This window comes from Elephas maximus, chromosome 9, assembly GCF_024166365.1.
Source record: "Elephas maximus indicus isolate mEleMax1 chromosome 9, mEleMax1 primary haplotype, whole genome shotgun sequence".
Lineage (NCBI taxonomy): Eukaryota > Metazoa > Chordata > Mammalia > Proboscidea > Elephantidae > Elephas > Elephas maximus.
Window position 1 is genome coordinate 58,331,967 of NC_064827.1, and position 15,761 is coordinate 58,347,727.

At 39.7% G+C, this 15,761-nt stretch overlaps 1 protein-coding gene across 2 annotated transcripts in view; it reads right to left on the reverse strand.

Moving 5' to 3' along the window:
• The window catches only part of ELP1 (elongator acetyltransferase complex subunit 1), a 69,897-nt gene that overhangs the window by 9,647 nt on the left and 44,489 nt on the right, over positions 1–15,761 (reverse strand). For both annotated transcript variants that reach the window (XM_049896272.1, XM_049896273.1), the window contains exons 29-36: positions 10,921–10,982; positions 8,787–8,849; positions 8,350–8,410; positions 6,575–6,688; positions 5,984–6,095; positions 4,532–4,659; positions 3,913–4,067; positions 2,321–2,396 (exon numbers count right to left, since the gene is read on the reverse strand). In XM_049896272.1, the coding sequence (XP_049752229.1) occupies positions 2,321–2,396; positions 3,913–4,067; positions 4,532–4,659; positions 5,984–6,095; positions 6,575–6,688; positions 8,350–8,410; positions 8,787–8,849; positions 10,921–10,982 (771 nt within the window). The remainder of the gene's footprint in view (positions 1–2,320; positions 2,397–3,912; positions 4,068–4,531; positions 4,660–5,983; positions 6,096–6,574; positions 6,689–8,349; positions 8,411–8,786; positions 8,850–10,920; positions 10,983–15,761) is intronic.

A 15,761-nucleotide genomic window follows, 5' to 3' on the forward strand; every position in this document is an offset into this window, starting at 1 on the left:
TGCAATGAGTCACAGACATTAAAAATTATTTTCAGAGAATATTTAACAATGTGAGAAAATGCTCAAGATAAAATATCTTTAAACAGGACACAAACATGATCTTTATTATACATAAATACCTGTACGTACATGCATACACATTTGTATGCTATGACTAGAAGGAAATTGTCGAACAGTAAAACATTTTTCTTGGTAGCTGCTTTTAAGTAATTTTAATTTTCTTTGACCTACTTTTCTGTATTTTCCATATTTTATCTACTAATCATGTCAGTTTTATAATTACACATAACACAAACTACACACAATTATTGTTCCCCCGTCGGAAAAAACACAAAAAAATACAGACAGAAGACCACAGGCGGTCTGGGTATTTAAAGAATGTTGATAATGGAAAAAGGCAACTTAAAAAAATTCATTGTCAGCAAGGTCCATAGTTTCAACTTGAACAGTAAAAGGTTTGAATGAGACTTTATCTTGAAAAAAACTTATGAAAATAAAATATTCTATCTTATTTTAAAAAGTTAGTTGTAACTACAATTATGTTTCATTCTTAGGATGAATACCAAGTGTTGACTCTTTGGTAGGAAGGTAATTACTCTGACAAACTGTACGATGGAAGGACATGACATTTTTCACATTTTCATGTTTGATTTTCCCAGCACAAAAAGTCATTTTTACAAAAAAATATTTTGAAAACTTTATCAGTATTTCTAAGGACCTCTCAATTCTTTGACAGTCAAACCATTCTCATTTGAAGCACTTCTTTTGTTATCAATGTAACAAGCCCCGGTCAGCTGTGCTTCAAGGACTTCTCCAATATCATTTAATCCATTTCATGAAATCCTGATTTTTGCAGGAATTACAATCTATCTGCATGATATTTGCATTGCATCATAAACATTAAACAATCAGAGAAAATGTCCCATAAGTCACCGACTCCAGTTGTGGGGACGTGTGAGCATACTGAACTACTGATAGCTGGGGAGTGAAAGCTGAGCAGTATTTCAGTGAGACTAAGTTTTTGTGCCTATTTTTAGATTAGCCCTTTTTCTTACAGAGCCATGTAACTACAGGACTTCAATACTAAACACTGAAATAATGAGGAGCCCCCAAACAATACTGAAAGAGTCTTAAGGCTTAGCTGGAAAGTGGAGGTGTTCTGATGTGATAAAGTCATCTAGAATACTCCAGGGAAAGGTGCGACTGGATCTGACCTGAAGGTTAGCATCAGGCCAGCAGCGAAAAGCACAAGTGACAGATATCACAACTGGATTGGACGGCAGTACAAACAAAACAATTACCAAATTGCTTCAAGTCTAAGTGAATTTTTAGAATTTTGGAAATCAGTCTGTCTTGGGATTGATCCAAAAGAAGCTTGCCAGCCTCCAAGAAGAAGGGGAGATAGAGGTAGAGCGGTCACTGTCAGGATGAATGAGTTTAGCAGAGGTGGAATATAGGTGTTCATCCCTGGAAGCAGCATTAGTTGTTCAAGCTAAGCTTAATGTGAATCCCCAAAGGCTACTTCAAATGTCCTCAAAATACTAACACTATATAGGGCAGTATTTAAATGAAAAAATTTCACAACACTGCCTATAAATGTTAGAAAATGCAAATAACAGCAATAAAAACTGGCAATTATTTTAGACTGTATCACTCCCTTTTGAAAGCTAAGAGAGACTGGAATGTTTGACTGATTCATCTGAAGGGCAAACACTCAGGCACCCAAATGACTGGTCTAGAGTTGCTAGCCAGCTTTCTAAAAACAGCTAGTAGGGCTTTTTGACTTTTAGGGATATATTTTTATAGTCTAAGTGAGAACCACCTTACCCCAACAAACAAAACATTTTAGGTATAACTATGAAACAGAGATAAAATGCTAAAATTCTTTGGATATATCTTCAAAGTATACTGATAAAAGGTCTAGATCAAAAACAAGAATTATGAAAATGCCCCAAGGTGCAATGCATAACTGCCAATGGTAAAACATAACGACTCAGAAGAATTTTCTGGAATCTATATACAAATGTACACTGTTTAGACTCAAACTTTAAACCAATGTGTGTGTATGGACAAATGTATGCAATTGCCAGTAAAATTTTCCAAACAATTGTAGGTTTACTGTTGTGTTGGATTTCTCCCCAACCTGCCTCTACCACTAGAAGATTAAACTGATGTCTTACTAAAGATGACATCCTAGAATCCGGAGGAAATTGCAGTTAAATCCCAATCTCTCCTATACTGCTGACCTTCTCAACACTTACAGAAAAACACCCCTTCTGCATAGTACTGTAATAATTTACAGAGAAAAAAAAATACTAACCAAGAACAGGGGCTGGGGTCTTCTGTTGTTGATAGGAGGCCATGATACTGTTTGCGGTTGAATTGGGACCTAGAATCTAAGTATAAAGTAAACTGTATCAGCAAAGATTATCTTACACTTTTGATCACTGCAAATACCAAAGGTCAAGGCTCTACCAGCAGTAAACAGCCTGTCACGTAAGCTCTCACTTTTTACTGGTATAGTATCAAACACTGCAATTCTCTTTTCCTATGTGATTTTAATTTGCCATTTCTCCACAATCTCATCCCAGTCCTCTAAATCTCATTCCTCCCAGGACAGTAAGGCTATGAAAATAGAAAAAGGAAATCTACAAGCATATATGCGTGGCCTTTTCCCAATAGGCAATCCATACTCTGAGGGGAGGTGGAAGAGTCCAAGAGGCTACAGAATACACATGGAGCATCAACTGTACCCAAAGATCTGTGGGGGACAAACATTTCTATATTAAAACAAACGTGTATATTATAGAGCAAAATGCAAAATCTGCACACATTTTCAAGCTGAGATGAGACTGACAGTGTCACGCTGGCGGCAAGCCTCTTTGGGCCTACACCAGTCGCCCTCTGGTTTGTCTGCACGCATCCCCGCACTCAGGCCCTTGGTGGTAAATGCCCTGAAGCAATGCACATGCCCAAAGCCCTTCAAGCAGCTCCTGGCGTCCTGCGCATATACTATTACCAAACATTAACAACCAAAAGAAACACACACAATTTTGCTGGTTATTTTCCTGAGATGATTCATAAAGCTGGTATTTTAGAAGTTAGTGTGATCTAAATAGAAGAGGGTAGGGAAGGGCATGGGGAGGCATATAAATTCTCAGCTTCAAAAACACTATACTATTGAAAATACCATTGAAGATGATGATATTTCTTCTAGAAAATACCTATTACAGTGAATTTAAGTACCTGTGGGGTGCCCTGGTGGTACAGTGGTTAACAGCTATGGCTTCTAACCAAAAGGTCGGCAGTTGAGCTCCATCAGCTGCTCCCTGGAAACCCTATGGGACAGTTCTCCTCTGTCCTATAGTGTCTCTAGGAGTCAGAAGTGACTCGAAGGCAATGGGTTTGGTTTTTTAGTTTTAGTGGCACAATGCCTAAGCGCTTGGTTGCTAATCAAAAGTCAGCAGTTCCGACCCACCATCCACTCCGAGGGAGAAAGATGTGCAAGTCTGCTTCCATAAAGATCACAGTCTTGTAAAACCTTAGGGGCAGTTCTACTCTGTCCTAAAGGGTTGCTATGAGTCAGAATCAACTCTAACGACAACAGCCCTCCCACCGACGTCCCTGAAGTCCTGGGACAAGTGACTGGCTTTCCCATGTTCTCCAGGACAGCTGCCTCATGTAGAAAGAAGATAACAGCTCACTTAGCCTACACCAGATGTATCAGGAGTCATGGCACAGTCAAATGTAAAGCCTTCTTACTGACAGCTTAAACATAAACCTAAGATGACTTAACTTTGACATATTCAATTTTAACAACAGGACAGTTTTTGCTTTGACTTTTAAGGAACTGCGTGAATGTAATAACCTGTGAAAATGATGAACAAATGTATACTCTTTGAGAACACTTACAGGTGTAGCTGAATTCTGCTGATGGGTCAGAGTCCAAATTTCTGGAAGTGACCTTTCTATCAGCTGCAGAGTATCTTCAAAGGCCTTTTGTAATTCTTTTGCTTGCTCATCAAACGCAAAGAGAAACAGCACTTTTAAAATACGGTATACTTCATCTAGAGAGAAGAAATGAGAGACACTGGTAAGCTGAATCCCAGCCCCACTGCTACTATCACACCACAGTTTCTGTCCCAAGCAAAAAATATCGGCACTACTGCTGCTATCTCCCACATTTTCTTCTTTCTTCCCAAATGCTGAGATAATTTAGTATATCTAATATAAAAAGAAAACACACACACTGGGGCCACGCAGGAAGCAGAGCCTCCACAACCTTTATCCGGCTTCACTGCTCATCTCTCGCAGTTCAGTCCTGTGGATGCCAGATGGAGGAAGGCTTCTCAGTTACAGCCCAGAAGGGCTGTTCCAGGAACGTGCTCTGAAGTGACCCTTCCTGCTGAAAGTTTTCTGGCTCTCCTCAGGCTGGAAATTGCATCTTGGTTATCTATTGGCCTCTGCCTGTCTGCATTGCCCGTTTATTATTTTTTGTGGGCAAGAGTCAGCATCAGTATTGAGAACCTACCTTTCAGTTTTTCAATGCTCTGTACCACCTCATTCAATGACTCCAAAAGGGCCAGATCCTCCAGTGGACTCCCTTCTTTGAGGCTGTGCTTCTTCCGTTCCGCTTTGCGGCGATTCTTAGATGATCGCCTGTTAGAAATCAGAGAAATGTTTAAAACAGGACTCTCCCTGTGTTGAAACGACTAAATAAATGTATCTGTTGGCCACCTCCTTTCTAGGAAACTAGCAACTGTAGATGGTATTTGTGTTTGGAAAAAAACGGTGACAAGATGTTAAAGCCATACATAAAAAAAATTGCAGAGATAAGTCTTATAGGCAGGAAATAATAAGGAAAAACCTTAAAAAAAGTTAAAAAAGTGATGTCTTGCCTCAAAGTTTTCATTAAAACGCAGAGAAAATTGAGGTCAATTCTGATAAGAGTTGGAACCATGAATAAAAGATCAACCAAATGGAATTTCATAATAAAAAACTAAAAAAACTTAAAGGGAGCAAAATAAAACTTAAATAAGGAGACAGACATATCAGATTGGAATCTGTGTATTGTAATATATGTAAATTCCACTCTTTCCTGCCTCAAAGAAACAAACAAAAAAGAAACCAAACCTGTTGTCAAGTCAATTCTGACTCATAGCGACCCTACAGGACAGGGTAGAACTGCCCCATAGGGTTTCCAAGGAGTGGCTGGTGGATCTGAACTGCTGAACTTTTTGGTTAGCTACCAAGCTCTTAACCACCACACTGCCAGGAATGCACTTTCCTGCCTCAGAGCTCTTCGATTCTGCCATTACAGTTGTCTTGATATTTTCCCTCCCTGACTCCTGAAAGTGCAGTTCTAGTTTTTAAACTTTCCTGCAGCTTCAGATCACCCATACAACCTCACAGACCTCCATTCAGATTCCTAAAGCATTATTCAGTTTAAATATACAATCCTGCGTTCTTTTATATCTCCTAAGCAGGACTCTCAACTCTTGTAACTCCTATCTCATTAGTAAGATGTTGGTAACATCTGCTGCACCTAGCATAGCATACCCGCACATGGCTGTGCCCACAGAAGTGGTCTGACCAATTGCTATGCTGGGTAAAAGTGCATAACAATTTTTTATAATTTCTTCCAATTCTGATTTTGAATGAAGAAGCCCAAAATCTTTTTTCTTTATAATTTTTCATTTTTTCAGCATCTACACATTACAGTTGCGCATCTACTTGACGAATGAGTAAAATCAGGTTGTATATAAATGAGTACCCAGTGCAAGTGCCTCACAGCCCGGGTTAGCGCAAGCACTGCAGACCGACTGTAATCTCTTAGATATGCTGGGAAAGTCCTTGCACAACTCCCACACTGCCTGAGTAATGTCCGCCTACGCCCGCCCCACTTTCCTGATGGAAAACCAACCTATTGTACTTTCTCCATATACCCAGGATGGCCAATGTGCTGAATAAACATGATACATACGCTGATATTCTGGAGTTACTGTGCGAGTATCTGCCACTCATGTCACTGCCGCTCATGACACTGCTAGTTTCAGAGAAGAGGTCTGACTCTTGAGCATGGGGCCCCTCGTCACCTAGAAAAGCAAAACCAGAAGCACAATGAAAACATTCTCTGCCAATGTAGGTTTACCTTCAGTGGATAAATGGAATACAGTCAACTGGGGCATATGTAAGGATGGATGAAACTTATTACAAGTTGTTCTCAAAATTAAATAAGGTCACATTAAATATAGTTATTATTACTGTGAACCAGTAGTTCACCAAACTTTTTCTTTTTTTTAGCAAAGGAACCTTTGGAAATGAAGAAAGTCATTTTTTAACCACAGAAGTGGTCAGCTGCTTTGGCTGAAGGGGGTGGTGGGGCAGAGTCCTTGTACTCACACTCAGCCCTCCCCCATCACACATGAGCACAGTCATGCTCAGCCCCTAAGGGTCTCACAGAGGTCTCAGACTTCCCCATGGCACAGTAATCAAATCACAGGGGAACGCCAAACAGCTAAGTGTGATGCTGCCCCCATCCCCAAGCATCAGTGGTCTTCAAGCAGACACTCACCCAGATTCACCTGCTGTGCTTGCTGCTTGAGCTCTCGAACCACCAACAAACGCTTCTTATGGCAACTGAACGTGGCTGTCTGAGAGTCCAGAAATGCTAGGTAATTTTTCTGGGCTGCGGAACAGAAGGCAAAATAATTTGAGCATGGTGTTTAAGCCAAGGGGAAAAACTGCAAGGAGGGGATGGAACTTGGAATTTAACAGAAAGAAATGGGCTTCCAGGTTTTCCAAACAAGATTTTTTTTCCTTCATGAGCATTAATCTACATAGTTTTAGGAGAATGGCCTGGAGATTGAGAGGCCAGATCTCAAGTGCTCATCAACACGATCCCAGAATACTCTCTACTGATAAACTTCTAAAATCGCCTGAACAAAGACTTGGTATCTAACCTGGGAGTGGAGCGGCAAATAAAAGGAGTGTATGCACAGGAAACTGCCAACAAAAACAGCAGGGAAGAGTCACTTAAGTGCTTCTGCCTAAACACTCATCAAAATGCCCATGGATTTTGAATATATCCACTGATTTCTTAAAGTCATTGTCCAACAGAAAAATACACAAAACATTAATGGCACCAACAGAATATATCAAAAAAAAAAAAAAAGCAAAATACTACTATCCAAAGACACATTTTGTTAATGGGTATTAGGCCTATGCAGATGAATTATCAGCATTTTCCCAGGTTCTCAATGGTGTGAAAAGTCTATGTAAGAGCTGCCTGGATGGACTGTTGTAGGCCAGAAACGGTGCTTTCAGTATCCAGAGGTTGGGGCACCGAAAGTGAATGAGGAGCCCTAGTGGCACAGTGGTTAAGGGCTCAGCTGCTAACCCAAAGGCTGGCAGTTTCAATTCACTTGGAAACCCTATGGGGCAGCTCTACTCCGTCCCACAGGGTCACTATGAGTTGAAATCAACTCAACGGCAATGGGTTTTTTAATGGATAAGTGAATGATACAAAGAGAAGCTCCCACAGTTTTAATTAAGATGGAAGCGGGAGTAGGCAGGTAAAAGGATAAATGCATGTTAATGTTAAAAGACACTACTTACAGGGTAGACTGTGTTTACAAAGGCAGTTCTTAAAATCAGCCCTCACTCCCTAAGATTTCCATAAGTCTAACTGATGTCCTTTTTTCCATTTTGCTTTTAAGGGGTCACAGTGACCACGAGAAGATTCTAGAGCTGGTAAGATTCGTCCGTTCTCTAGAAACCACGAACTTTAATTTGCAAAGGTTCTTTATTTTTTTTTTTAATTTTAAACCTACATGAAAGTTGCGTTTGTTCAATGAACATACATATACCCTTCACCTAGATTTACCGATCGTTAACATTTTGCCATGTTTGCTTCCTTTCTGTTTCTTTGTGCAAACTTTTGAGAGTAAGTTGCAGATATCATCTTTCACCACTGAATACTTCAGCATGTATCTCTTAAAAATAAGAATATTATCTTACATAATCACAATACAATTATTAAATGCAGGAAATTTACCATTGATCTAATACTACTATCTAACATACAGTTTGTATTTAAATTTACCAAGTATTCCCACAAAGATTCTTAATCGTATCTTATCAAGGGTTTGTAACATTCAAGTATTTTATGCATTACCATTTAACAGTTTAGCATATTAAAAAAATTCCAGTCAAAATTAAATGTTACACCCAGTGGAGAATTTTTATTGATTCCACATAATAACACATTACTAAAGAGTACTCTCCTCTCTCTGCTCCCCATCTCTGTATGTCCAAATGAGGAATTCTATCTAAAAACGTGACCCTTACCTTCTAAAATGGAAGGCTTTATGTTGGTTTCTATGATGTCTAGTCTGTTATATTTGTATACCTGAAAAGAAAAATACAATAATTTTAGGCAAAAAGGCTTTTAGTCAATGAAGAGTTAAGATTCTTGGGAAGAAATGGATCACTTTCAGAGGTGGCCAGGATAATTCTCAGAGGAGCAGGCCTCCTACAGGGCAGCCAAAGGACACTCATTTCAGCAAAAACAGTACTGTGAATTTGGAGGACAGACTAATATCCAATATTATAGAAAATAAATTTAAAAAACGGGTTTAAAAACACTGCTTACCCTTAGGCCTGGAAACTGAACTATTTCTACTTAAATTCACTAGCCTCATAAGACAAGGGATGCCAGCTTGTCTCCTTTGTTCTCTTCCTCTGCTTAGCACCCAACATAAGAGACATTAAAAAAATTCTCGTACCATTCTCAGAGCTTCTTCCCAGGCAGTTCCATCTAACAGCAAGAGCACAGCTTCTTCATAATCCTGACAAGGGAACATCAAAGAAGATAACAGGTTAATGCAGCAAGGGTATCAGATGTCACCATAAGACACTGCAAAATTGCCTACAGAGCTACCTCTATCTACCCCAGCCTTAACGCTTATAGTCTTAGTTCTTAGCATTGTGCTGGCCTAGAGTCCACATAAATACTAACTCAGAAGACAAAGAAGGGGTGTGTATGCTGGAAATAATGACAAAACACATGGTAAGTATCATCTCTCTACATCCCTGGACATCAAAACCACCAGAGGTCTGTCAGAAATGCCCGTTTCCCCACCTTTACCACCAAGTTTGATTCAGCAAGTATTGGTGGGCTCAGAGATTGTTAACAAGACTACACTATGAAGATGACAGAATAGAACAGTAATCTTCTAAACTTTTTTTTTCTATTATTTTTTCTGTAACTTTTTACTTTGAAAAATTTTAAACCTCCAGAAAACCGAAAAGCTATCATAATTAATACCTGTATACCCTACAGTCTTCAAATGCTTTAGATTCTGTACCCTTACCAGCAAAAAATATTTTGAACATGTACCCCAATATACAATTATTGATCTGTAATTATATACATGTACTAACACACTATGCACCATATAAACCATAAAATTTAATACATTCAAACAGGATGAAATATAAGACAACTGGCTGCGTTTCCTCAAATAGTCACTGTCATAAAAAGGGGAGGGAGAATACACATTAAAGGAGATTTAAAAGACACAAGATATGAAATGCAATATATAGCCCTAGAATGGAACCTATTTAAATCAATATACTGTAAAGAACACACAACCACTGGGGAAATATGAATACTAATTATTAGATAAAACTAAAATCTATTAACAAGGAAAGATGGAAATCATAATACAAGCAAAGCAAATTAAAAAACAGCACACAAATCATAATCTCATTTTGGTTAAAAATACATACACATCCGTAGGCTTAGAAAAAACGGGAGAGAACACAACGAGGTGCAATCTCTGGGTGGTGGGAATACGGTGTTTTTATTTTCTTGTGTTTGCTTATCAGCATTTTAAACAATATGTAATGCATATATACTACTTCTAATAAAAAAACAACACTGTTGCCATCGAGTCGATTCCGACTCACAGCAACTCTATACCACAGCGCAGAACTGCCCTGCAGGGCTTCCAAGCAGTGCCTGCTGGATCCAAACTGCTGATCTTCTGGTTAGCCGCTGTAGCTCTTAACCACTACACCACCAGGGTTTCCACTTCTAATTAAGTTAGTTTAATTAAAAGAGAAGTAAAAATAATACAAGTAGACGTTCTATTTTCTTTCCACGCCCCAATAGATCATCTTACACTAAGAGGCAAATACCAAAGTCTACAAAAGGGCAGAGCAGGATGTACTCTGTGATCTAGTATTTTAAAAATCAGCAAATATCACATAAAAATCCTATTTCCAGCTTGTCTTGGAAGCATGGCAAGCAACCACTGGTGGATGCAACTTCCCTTACATCAGTACGCAGGCGGCGGTTTACCACAATCCCTACCACTCCGTTACACTTGGCCCACCCATTAACATCCATGTAACTCTGGTCTAAACCTTAAAAAAAAAAAAAAAAAGACAAAGAGAAGAAAGAAGAACGCCTCTAGCTTCCAATGTTCTATGTTATTTGAGTCTATCAGTTTCTCAATTCTTTCATGTTTAAAGTCCAATACTATTTAAAGGAATACAAGAAATCCATTATCCAACAAAGTAAAATTCATAATGTCTAACATCAAATAAAAAATTACCTGGCAAAGATGCAGGAAAAATCAATCATTAGACTCACAGAATCAATCACAGACTCATCAAAAATGGCCAAAATGATGGAGTTATCAGACAAGGATGGTAAGAGAGCTAATTAGTAGTCCACCTCACAGAACTTCTATTTAGAGACGTACTGAATTTAGATTTCTAAGTCAAGCTGGCAAGATGGAACGCCTTCAAGGCAAACACTCTCTGGACTTAACAATTCCCTACCCTTCCATATCACTGAGATGTCCTTGCTTGTTAACAAGAGAGGTTTCAGAAAAGAAGAACTAAGCTTACCTGGGCATACTGTTCCAAAACTGTAGCTGCATCACTGTGCTTCCTCTGTTCAATTAGCTTTCCTGCAAAAAATGATGATAAATATTTGACCACAGCTGGCTTGTTAAGAACAGTATTACCAAAACTCAGGTTGAAAGTTTTCGTTGGCACAAAACATTTTTGTTGGCTTAAAGCATTTATTTAAATTAAAATAACATTTTAGAGATTGAGCTCTATAGAGTTTACATTCAAATAGAACTGCTTTAAAACAGCATTTTCAAAAGTGCTCCCTAAGGCTGTTCCAACAGATAATAAGACAATACAAAAAAGACCCCAGGGTCAAGTACATTTGTGAAGTAACAGGTAAAACAAAGTTAGATTCTTTTACTGAAGTGCTTCTTCAGTGTGTCTTTATAAAGTACCAAACTATGTGTTTTGTGAATTTTTGAGGGAAAGAGGTAGACATACCATGGAGTCCTATTTCAAATGGCAGTTAGAATCTGAATTTAGCATGAGATGTGAGAATCATGTATAGTCAAAATGAGCCATGAAAAATGCTTGCAAAAACATGCATATGGGAAATTGACATAGTATTGCTTACTAATTCATTTCTTCTTCTAACAGAATTCAAAAAAACGCCTTGTTGTTGGGTCGATTCCAACTCACAGCAACCTTACAGGATGGAGTAGAACTGCCCGCCTAGGATTTCCAAAGAGCGGCTGGTGGATTTGACCTGCTGACCTTTTGGTTAGTAGACAAGCTCTTAACTACTATGTCACCAGGGCTCCCTCTAATAGAAAGACACTGCACTAGATGGAGGTAGTTGGCTTATGTGTGGGGGTCATGTGGTATCTTCAGATCCTAGAATCACTCTCAGCCCAGTTGAGACTATCACACTTTGAGAGGCACACAGGACTGGAGACTGGCCAAGGGACTGGCAGATCTGCTCCCATCTCATGCTCACTCCAGGGCATATCATCACTGAAAAAAACAGGTAGAATCATATCCACTACAAGCAGTCCCTGGGTTACGAACATCCAATATACAACTGGTAGTTACAAACCAACTCCCATAACGCCTATTACTGGTCTTACCCCATCTAGAGCGAGGGAGAATGAAGAAAACCAAAGACACAAAAGGAAAGATTAGTCCAAAATACTAATGGACCACAACTACCACGGCCTCCAGCAGACTGAGTCCAGCACAACTAGATGGTACCCAGCTACCAACACTGACTGTTCTGACAGGGATCACAATAGAGGGTCCCGGTTTGAGCTGGAGAAAAATGTAGAACAAAATTCTAACTCACAAAAAAAGACCAGATTCATTGGCCTCACAGAGACTGGAGGAACCCCTCAAGAGTATGGCCCCTGGACACCCTTTAAGCTCAGTAATGAAGTCACTCCTGAGGTTCGCCCTTCAGCCGAAGATTAGACAGCCCCATAAAACAAAACAAGACTAAAGGTACACACCAGCCCAGGAGCAAGGACTAGAAGGCAGGAGGGAACAGGAAAGCTGGTAATAGGGAACCCAATGGTCAGAAGGGGAAAGAGTTGACATGCTGTGGGGTTGGTAGCCAATGTCATGAAACAGTAAGTGTACTAATTGTTAATGAGAAACTAGTTCTGTAAGCCTTCATCTAAAGGACAGTAAAAAAAAAATTTATTAAAAATTTGAAGTACGAGCAGTGCCAAGGTTACTAACGTCAGACTTCGGGACAATCAGACTTATGGACAACTCGGTTTAGGGGTGATTTGTACTTGCCCTTCAATGATACGTAAATTTGCCCTCACTTTGAAACGACTGAACTGACCCCTACAAGCAACAAATTCTTCTTCACAATCACCTTCACTTGCTACACATCCAGCTTGTAAATCACTGAAAAGGCTGAGTCTTTTCTTGCACTAAAGTAAGGCTAAATTAGAGCCATACACACCTGTTCTGACTTAATTCTTAAAGACACTCAGGAATGGATCTAGTTCGTGACCCAGGGACTGCCTGTATATACAATGGTTTGAACTAACAAACAGGTGCTACTCTGTGATGTGGGTGAAACATTATTATTACTGTATTATTATGTTAAAGATGTTTTAGTGCATCTGGAAGTATCTTTAATGTTTTTTAAGCATATAAAAATATATACTAAGCCAAACATTTGAATAACAGATATTAAATATAAACCGTATCAACCTTTTTTATACAACTAATGTGTGCCTTCTGTGTTTATTTGATGGCTGTGCCTCCCCCGCCGCCCCCGTGAGATATTTTCGTTAGCGTGCTATGCTAATTTTTCAGCAACGTGTGGATGAGGATTGGCAGGCGGTGCTTGTGAGAGTGTCTGGGGTCAGGGAGGGGCCCCGTACGGCACTGCCAGCAAACACAGAAGGCACACATTATTTGCGCAGAAGGCGCACACTATTTGCGTAAAACACAGTAACTATTCTGACTTACGTACACATTCAACTTACAGACTTAACCAAAAAAAAAAAAAAAAAAAACACCCTGTTGCTGTCAAGTTGATTCTGACTCACAGTAATCCTATAGGACAGAGAAGAGCTGCCCCATAGAGTTTCCAAGGAGCACCTGATGGATTTGAACTGCCGACCTTTTGGTTTAGCTGTAGCTCTTAACCACTATGCCACCAGGGTTTCCAAAGACAGACTTAGGAAGAGAACTAATTCATAATCCAAGGACTGCCTTATTTAAACAGTCATCTTTTGTTTGCTCAGCTTGTGGAAACTGCCCAAGTTAAATATGCACATGAACTGTGCCTCTACTGTACAATTCTCAAACATCTTCGATCACTGCTCCTCCATCTTTTTTCTGTTTGTTTTTGGCTAAGCATCTGGGAGAACCAGGTGTACTGCATAATGAGACAGAAAACAGCAAGCTAAAAGTTGAAAGAATATAAATAATAAATCTTAAGAACAAAGTTAAAAAAAAAAACAACCAAACCCATTGCTGTCGAGTTGATTCTGACTCATACAGACTGTAGCGCAATGGACTGTTTCTGTGTGGTCTTCTAGCCACAATTGTGTAACTCCCAACCAAGTGATTGGGTGGGACTGTGCAAATTAGGCAACTGTGGCCCACCAAAGGAACTGGTTGGTTTTGCCTTAAAGGAGACCCAATTCCAGAGTAGAGAGAAGATCCTACCACCAACAAAGAAGAACAGCCAGGAGCGGAGAGTGCATCATTTGGGTCTGGGATTCTTACACCGAGAAGCTCCTGGACCCAGAACTGAAACCCTGAAGATGGTGAGAAGGGGCAGCAGAGAAATGGTGACAGGAGGGACCAGCAGGAGACTGTACAGTGAGCTTCCTGGCCCACAGAGTGAGAAAGCTAGTTCCTTTGGGCACTTACTGGCAGGGCTAACAGAGCTTTTTAACACTTGCCTGAGCAGGGCAGAAGCCTACGACCAGAGAGGAGTGCCTGCAAGCATGGCTAAAAAGAGCCTGTCCTGATGGAAGAAGTGTATCCTGAGTGTTCCTGAGCCTGAACTGTAACTTGTTACTTCCCTAATAAACCCCATAATCGTGAGTATTGTCTGTGAGTTCTGTGTGGCCACTGCAATGAATTATCGAACCCAGCGGAGAAGTGGAGAGTGCTGTGGGAAGGACGGTCTGTGTTAGAATTGGTAAAGAGGATGGAGGGAGGAGGCCTGTCTGACCTCCGCCTCACAGGAATTAGCCTTGGGCTATTGATCTTGAATCTCTTTCTCCCTTGTGGAGAGGAGGTCACAGGCCGCCCTCACTCCATTTTTAGAGACCCTATTGGACAGAGTAGAACTGCTCCATTGGGCTTCCAAGGCTGTAATCTTTATGGAGGCAGACAGGCACATTTTTCTCCCACAGGGCAGCTGGTAGGTTCAAATCACTGACCTTTTGGTTAGCAGCTGAGCACTTAACCAGGGCTCCTTCCAGAACAAAGTCAGACAGCATAAATTACCAATAACTTAAGTTTCTAAAGCAGAAGTAACAAGGCAGCCAGAACAAATCATTAAAAGTCCTGAAATAAGGAATTTTCAGCACTAGTAAAAAGAGTTCAACTTGGAAACTGAGAAGGCTTATAGAAGAGCCTACAGACTCATAACCTGAAAATGGCAGAAAAAAGTGATACTGTCATGTTGTTTGTTAGTTATAAAAATATATATAATTTCAAAGGAAAACGATTAATGCAAATAACTAAGGAAAGTATGCACATAAATTTAACAGGATATAACCTGGAATTTTTTAAGTACTGCTCTTTTTGGTGGGTGGGTGGGTGGGGATGGGGACCACCACACTATTTACAAGAGTCTTGAAAAGGTAGGGGGAAAATATACCAGTCAGTCATTTACTTAAGCATATACACATATTCATGCTTACACACAAAGAGTAAGGCACCAATAGCATTATTTATAAAGGAGAACATGCAATGTGCTGGAGGACAATGACATCAATAAACAAATGAAAAACAGACTATGTAGAAACACAGCAGAGTGCATATGAAATAAAGTTAAAACACAGTGAAAATTGTGATTATAACCATATATCACTATGTTATATATATAAAACCCAAACTCATTGCTGTCAAGTAATTCTGACTCATAGAGACAGTACAGGGCAGGGTAGAGCTGCCCCATAGGGTTTCGATGGCTGTAATCTTTATGGAGGCAGACTGCCACATCTTTCCCCCATGAAGCTGCTGGTGGGTTCAAAAAGCCAACCATTTGATTAGCTGCCAAGAGCTTAACCATTGTACCACTAGGGCTCCTTTATATATGTATATGTATACATATATAAAATATATAATACATACATGATCAAGAAAGAAGCCACGGAAAATAATTATAAAAAATTGTAACAGTGGCTAACATTGAG